The following is a 7692-nucleotide window of genomic DNA, read 5'->3' as shown; positions in this document are numbered from 1 at the left end:
GAATCCACCATCAAAAACAAGGTAACTTGATAATATGATCTCAAAAGAACTACTTCTTTTGTGTTGTCAACATTTACCATAGAATATGTAAAATAATATCACTGACTCATAGAACTTACATATAAACTTCTCAGATATTGATTACTTTTAAAGGTAGTCTCTTGGTTCTAGAAAGCAATACATATAATTTTGAGCAATTTTATTCTATTAACAGGTTTAATAGACCATCTAAAATTAGAAAGTAGAATGAAAATGAAAAAAACAACTCCCCTAGGAATTCATACCATAAAATATTTATTAAGTAAAATTATTTTCCCCTGCCTTTGGTTTTTAAAAATGTTTGATTGAGTATCTTTACAGATACCAATTGCCAACAGTGGTTTTACATTATTCAGTCATGAGATAGATGTTAGACAGATAGAAAGATAGGTAGGTAGATAGATAGTAGGTGATAGGTAAGGTAGATGAAAGATAATAGATATTGGCATAAATGTGTAAAAGACCAACCTTATAATGGTTTAATTATAAATCTTGGTTTTGCTAGCAGTTGGAAATTTACTTGCACATACTTAAACTTACTTCTTATAAGTAAACAATACACAAATTCACTTGAATCTCATAATTCAGAACACTGGTAATGAATATAGTGCTTGCTGAGGACTAGGAGAGAAAAACAAGAACTTTGTGGGGAAAGAAAGGCAGTACCTCTTTGAAAAGCTTTTCTCTTGATTTAATAGTCCCTCTTGCCTGGAAAATAAGCCATTTTGATAATGAGAGTATAAAAAGCCTTATTATTTGCAAAGTAAATTATATTTGTGGTTTAAATTTCACCCAAAATCTTGGATTATGGCTAAGAAGCTATACTCAACCTTTATAAAGCATTTCTTTGAAATTTATAGGGGAAACAAGAAATGTTTTATCAGTTCTAGGCAGAAATGATGATCTTCATTTATAAGACCGTAATTACCTGCACTCGTTCCTACACAGACATCGGGATCTAGAAACCAAATAGAAAGAAATGCCAAGCCATACGTAATTTGTAGAAGTAGCAGGTGATAGATTATAATTTCAACATAAAAACAAATCTGATTACTTCTCAGATGTCACTGTAAAGTTGGAAAATTAGAAGATACAATCAAGAAGGGGATGAATGGCTTTATTACTACACTATCCACCACTTCAAGATTAAAACCCCAGAATTTTGAGATGTCATTAATTAAGTAACTATACAATTTCTTTCAGTCTCTTTTTAATGTAGAAAATCACTTTGTAATAAGATCTCTACACAAAGTAAAAAAGCACAAAATAGACAAAAATAGACAATTTATATATCTTTTTACAATGAAAGAAAGAATGCCTATGAAATACTGAGACTGATGACTAATCTCATGGAGTTCAAATTGTATTTCCTTTGATAATAATTGTGTTCTTAATATCTTCCCCTAAACCTTGGATGCTTATAAAAGACTTACCCAGGTAAAAGGCAAGGAACAGGTATTCTGACTGCGTACAGTAAAAAAAACAAAAGAAACGATAATAATAATAACAATATAATAAACACCCTTAATCATCTGTTTACAAAATTCTTTTGACAGCCAAACCTCAAGGGCACTTAAGGGCGCAAGCATTTGTCATACAACCATCAGTAACAACACAGCATCTCCAGGTGAGGTCCTTTTCCATCATAAACCAATCATGCACTGGGATAAAACATCCGCAAAAAGCTAATTCAGAGAGAGGTGTTTTCACAGTTTGGGGGCCAATGAAACTATCCAAATGATTGTGCCATGAACACCCCCAACATGCATGGACTGCCACTTTGAGAATCTTTGCCAAGTCTATAGCTTCCGTTTTCCTCAGTCTTGTCGTGGAACCCAGTTAGCACCTTGAGTCACACGGTCACAGCTGGGTACATCTTCTGTTCACTGTTAGTGTGAGGGAAGGGGGCTTGAATCTGCCTGTAACCCGTCTGCAGGCCGTCCATGAAAGGTGGCACAGGAGTCATGGGCACCGAGTCGTGCTGCACCGTGTACCCCACATATGGGGGATGCAGATACTGCCCTTGATGGGGCACAATTTGGGTGGCCTGCTGACAGTTCAGCACAGAGAAGTTCGTGGGCATGTTGACATACACGTTGTTCATGGTCCCCTCAGGCAAGCAACAGTTGGTCTGTGACCTTGTTGGGGGCGCCCGGGCTCCGGAGTTGGCACTGGAACTGGAGCTGGCAGCTGTGCTGGATTGGCGGGAGGACGACCCCCAGGAAGTGCTGGCACTGGGGATCATGGGGATGGTCTCCATCAAGCGGTTCCCCCCAGGGGCCCGGCTCTGCTGGGGCTCCTGCTTAGGACGGAGACATCTGCAGCAACAGGCGGCCACGAGTGACCCCAAGATGATGAAGGCGACAAACACGGACCCAACGATGAGGAATGGCACGTAGATGGGGACTGGAGGGCAAAAACATAACATTATGATTCACTATAAATATGCAGTAAAAATCAGTGTGCTTGGCAGTGGAAAGGAGTGGCAGTGACACTTAACTGAAGGACCAGGGTGGGCTGGTTTGTGTGCCCATTAGCAGCCTACCATAGGCACTGTCCTTTACTCAGTCTCAGGAAAGGGGGAAGGCCGGACAGGCATGGCAGGTCAGCCCTCCTAAAGCAACATTTTTAATATTTACAGCTAGATTCACCCACTGCACTGACTGAGGCCAACACCCAATTCACTGACGACATGTGTTTCATGTTTTAAGACGGTTCTAAAATCCCGACAATAACCGAACTGCCCATACTTGCCAGATAGTTGTAAGATCTGTATAGAAACGAGTTGAAATTATTTAAAAAGCTTTCTTCCCCCAGCAAGTTATCTGTATTCCTTGCAAACTCTTTTTACCATATTTTATTTAGCAAGTTTTATTTCCAGAGGCAAATAAATAAAAAACGTAGGTCAGACTCTAGCCATGACCATTCCAAAAGGAGTCTGTAAAGCACAGAAGTCAAAGCAGGGTAAGAAAAACTCCACATGCTTATCTAGGTGAGGCTGGGGTGGGGCGGGGGCACGAGGGGGGGTTAGAGGGGACCTAGTATGGGTCACTGGGTGGTGGAAAGGGTTAGTGACTTGTGTGCAGGGAAGTTATTTCAGGCAGCATGGAACAAGGTACCGAGGAGAACAAACTTCGGGGGCAACAAGATATTTGTTCCAGGAAGGAGAGCTGCCCACAGCGAGCTAGGAAGCACCCAGGCAGGCCCAGGAGGGCTGAGGTGGAAGTCACCCTGGAATTCTGACACTGGATTCTGTGTGAGGAACTACAGAGACAGCCTGCAGAGCATAAAGCAATGGGCGCCATATTTAGCAAGTGAGGTTTATTCTGGAAAATAAAACCGTAAAAGATAAAAAATAATAACTTTAGTGAAATTGGTAGGGAGCTGTATTTTTCCATTATTTTACTTTAAAAACTCTTGTGGGGGCCACGGGGATAGCAGCATGGGGCTTCCCAAAGTTGGGTAAGATACACCCACTGACAGGGGCAGAGAATCAGGAGGGCGGGGCCGCCGGATGCCTGGGAGCCACTTCTGTAGAATCCCACCTGAGGTTACTGAGAAGCTACTTTTTTGTGTGTTCCTGCCCGTGTCCTTAACTATTTGGTAGGAAAACACAGGAGGACAGAGACTAGGTCTTGCTGGTCTTGGCAAAGCAGCGCCAGCTCAGGGGTACAGGCAGAACCTCAGGAGGGAGCCCAGTTCTCCCACACCTCTGAGGTGCCCTTTGACTGTCCCCTGGAGTCAGTGCTTTTAGAATATAGTAGCACATGAAGTCATGGAGAAATAACGCCTTACAAGCAAAACATACTTTGTAAGTATTTAACCAAAGCTGACATTTGATTTCCTTAATCATCAACTCTGAACAGAGTAAATACTGTATTTATACACAGTGTTTCTTTAGCAGGTAGAAATATCTGCTACAGTTTACAGCACAGCTGGCTTCCTGACTGCTCTAATCACAGTCACTGATGGCACACTAGAGCAGGGGATGGGGGCTTCTCCATCCGCATGCTATAACTATTTCATTCTCTAAACTAAGATACCAGTCCTAACTGTGTCATCAAGAAGTAAAGAAATAATAAAAAGAACCCTAGCTGGTTTGGCTCAGTGGATAGAGTGTCAGCCTGCAGACCGAAGGGTCCGGGCTTCGATTCCAATCAAGGGCACGTATCTCGGTTGCAGGCTCCTCCCCAGCCCGGGCCCTCATCAGGGTGCAGGCAGGAGGCAACCAATCGATGTGTTTCTCTCACATTGACATTTCTCTCTGTCTTTCCCTCTTCCTTCCACTCTCCCTAAAATCAATGGAAAAATATCCTTGGGTGAGGATTTTTTTAAAAAAAGAAAGCAATAATAGTAAGAAAAACCCCAAACATTATAGCAAAAACTAGCTGAAAGCAACCTAAGTCCACATAATGAATTTTGGGGAGAAATAACTGTTCTTTTTCCAGAATTTTTAATTGGAAGTGTAAATAGCTACACAGGGGTAAAGAATGCTGTGCCCCTCTAAGCCCCCAGCGCTGCTTAATTAGGCCTGTTGTCCTTCTTGATTGCAGAAGAGAAGCAAGAGGAACAGAATTTTCAGAAAAAAAGGACTTAAAAGTAGGGTAAAGAAGACACCCATGCACATCACAGGGTGTCATGAGAAGTCTGCTGCCTACTGATCTTTCCAAAACTAACCTAACTTTTAAAGACCGTTAAGGAGCCCAACTTAACTGACACACGGAAGTAGCAGTTCCGTCTTCGGCTCATTTCTCAAGGCTTTATTCCAGGGCCACACACCCTGCAAGGCTGAGCTTGTGTTTTAAGATGGCACCTTTTCTGGAATTACCCTCAGTTCTCCTCTCTTCAGATTCAATGAAGCAGAACAATAGGAGTGGCTTGCTAATAAAATGCTTGACTGCAAAGGGACCAGCACAAAACGAGCTGCCTCTTCCCAGGGGGAGACAGCTCTGTCAACACAGATGCCACTAGTACCAAGCTCAGGTGACTCAAAGCCTGGGCCCTTGTGCTGGTGAACAGTCCTGTCCTTAATACAACCAGCTGCAGAGAAAAGAGACACCCTCGTGGTGCCATGCTTGCCATCTGACGGCTACCCCTACACCAACCTAAATCCTCCCTCTCAAACACACATATTGAATGGACCCTGGAGGGAGGCCATCTGGGAGGTTTGTGAAGAGGAAGTGGAACCTATCAAATTCTTACACGGACTTGTTTATTTTTCCAACTCTAGCTTTGGCAATTTGAAAAATATATATAATTTTTTTTTTTTAATCAAAGTCACAAAGAACAAGATTGGGTACGGCTCTAATGTGACCCCTAGCAAGTCCAGCACGGTGACAACTGTCCAGAAACCAGAGGCCGGGGCCTGACAGGGGAGAGAGGCTGCAGCATGTCAGAGAGGATTAGCGTCTCCAGGGTCTGGTACAGGGTGTCACCCCTGGGAAGCCCTGAGCAGCTGCCTTCCTCCTGAGGAGTCTTCACAGAAGTGCCCCCGCCATCCCTCCCGGCTTCCTCTGGGACTCCCAAGATGGTAACCCTTCCTACAAGTTAGACCTCTGGGGACAGGCGGCAGGGGAGGGGGCCCAGAGGCCCCTCCTTGGACTGGAGGACCATGAAGCTGTCGTTGGCCCACCCTGCCTTAGACCTGTCGTTTTCTGGGGAAAATCCAACCCAAAGCACCTTTTAGCTAACAAATGGGGAAACTGAGTCCCGGGACGGTGAATTGGTGCCCCATTTCTCACGAAATATTGGCTGGCCCAGCATGCTGGAACCACGTCCTAGTCCAAGACCCTTTTCTGAAATCTCGGTGCTCCTAGTTCCGTTCCCCTCTCCCCAGGTCCATGCAGTCCAGGCGAAGCCAACCTTCCTCCCGCTCGAGCACGGCCCTGCCCCTCCCCGCCCCCCACCCTACCTGCCGAGCCGTCTGAGCCGTCTTTGTCCGAACGGCCAGGCTCGCCGGCGCCCTGCTGGCGGTCGTTGTCGCAGCCGCCCTGGTCCAGGCGCGCCTCGGCGCTGGAGCAGCAGTAGCGCAACGCGCAGCTGCCACAGCAGATGGTGGCGTCGCCGCCGTCGAAGCGCTCCGGGCACTGGAAGCCGACGTGCCAGACGCCCTGAGCGTCCAGCCAGCCGTGGCAGTACTCGCCGCTGGCCCGCGCCCCCGCCGCCAGCAGCGCGGCCAGCAGCAGCCGCAGGAGTGAAGCGGGGACCCGGGAGGCGGCGGCGGGCGGGCGGCGTCCGCCCCACATGGCACCCTGGGCGCGGGCCGCGCGTCTCCAGGGAGCGCGGCGCGGTCTTCAGGAAGTCGTGGCCCCCGAGACCCCGTCCCAGGGGTGCTCGGGCCGGGATCTCGTCACTCTTCTCAGTGAGTGCCCACGGCGCTCTGCCGCGACGTCCCGGGAGCCAACGACGCCGGGCTGCTGACCCAGGAGGCGCCTAAGCCATGCCCTCCTTCTGCCGGGCGGCCCGGTCCGGAAGGGGCAGCCTGGAGAGTGGGTCTGCGCCGACGGAACGCTGCGGGTGCGGACTCAGAAGGCCCCCGGCGCTGTCGTCCCGCATCCCCTGGCGCCTTCGCCCGCGAGAGGACCCTCCCCGGGCATCCCCGAGGGGACGATCCCTCCAGTCCGATTACCGCTGGGAAAGCCGCTGCGGACCCCGAGCCGGGACGCTGCCGCGGGGTTTGAATCTCGGGAAACCGCTCACGAGTCGGGAGCGTCTCCCTTCCTTTATTCCCCTCTCGGGCGGCGAGAAGGGGCTACGAAGGCGGGCAGTGCGCCCAGGACTCCGGTCAGCAAGTGCAGTGACCGGCCGCGCTCCGTTTGCTCAGCTCCGAACTCGGTCCGCATGGCTCCGGCCGCGTAGCCCCGGCAGAACCTCGGGGTGCACCACGGTCCCCGCCGCGGGACGTGCGGTCAGTCCTCCCAGCTCACGCAGCCGTCCAGGACGCGGGCGAGTGACCGGCGCGCCCCCGCCGCAGTCCCGGGAGCCTGCCGGCTGGCGGCGGCGGCGGCGGCGGCTGCGCGTGGGTCCTGGCGGCGGCTCGCGCCAGCTCCCCTCCTCGCCTCTCCAGCGGCAGCTCGCTCCCACGGGCGCTGGGCCGGCCCGCCTCCCCGTCTCCCCCTGGCCGCTGCGCTCTCGGGAGGTGCGCACCGGTGGGCGCCTCCCACAAAAGTTTCAGTCCTCGGGGCTCCCGAAGAAGCGGAGCGCGGCAGCCGCCAGCAAAGTCGCCGCGCCCGGCACCGAGCCCGCCCCGACTCGGCTCGCTGCGCCCGGCCGCTGAGCTGCGCTCTTAAGAGGGGCCGCGGCCGCTCGGCGCGCATGCGTGCTGCGCGGCTCCCCCTCCCCCGAACGTCCCGGGGCGCCGGAGCCCTTCGCCTTCGGACTAGGAGGGAAGAGGAGCGGGTGGCCAGCGACAGGGGGCTGCCGCCTAGAACAGGCGCGGGAGAAAACTTATGCAATCTAGGCCTTGCTAACGAAATCATGATCAGTAAAGCAAACTAAACTTGCTTATTGAAGATCTCTGGCACTCAAAATTCGGTTTGATTCTCAGAACTTCCCCTAGATGGATTATAATTGCATTTTTCAGACTGTGAAGTCGCTACTCAGATTAACTGTCTCTCTCAGCTCCCGGCAGCTCATGTCCTGATCGCGGCTGGT

General features: G+C 50.2%; 1 protein-coding gene across 1 annotated transcript; it reads right to left on the bottom strand.

Moving 5' to 3' along the window:
- Positions 1-279: 279 nt before the first annotated feature.
- SHISA2 (shisa family member 2) lies at positions 280-6419 on the bottom strand. Its single transcript, XM_081084651.1, has 2 exons — positions 5951-6419; positions 280-2445 (listed from the first exon to the last, which is right to left on the bottom strand). The coding sequence occupies exons 1-2, from the start codon at positions 6282-6284 to the stop codon at positions 1892-1894; spliced, it is 888 nt and encodes a 295-aa protein (XP_080940777.1). The 5' UTR covers positions 6285-6419; the 3' UTR covers positions 280-1891.
- Between the last annotated feature and the right edge of the window lie 1273 nt (positions 6420-7692).

The sequence above is a fragment of the Myotis nattereri genome (genome assembly GCF_964212035.1).
Source record: "Myotis nattereri genome assembly, chromosome: 2".
NCBI lineage: Eukaryota > Metazoa > Chordata > Mammalia > Chiroptera > Vespertilionidae > Myotis > Myotis nattereri.
The sequence above is the reverse complement of the archived record's forward strand: the minus strand, read 5'-3'. Positions and strand labels throughout refer to the sequence as shown.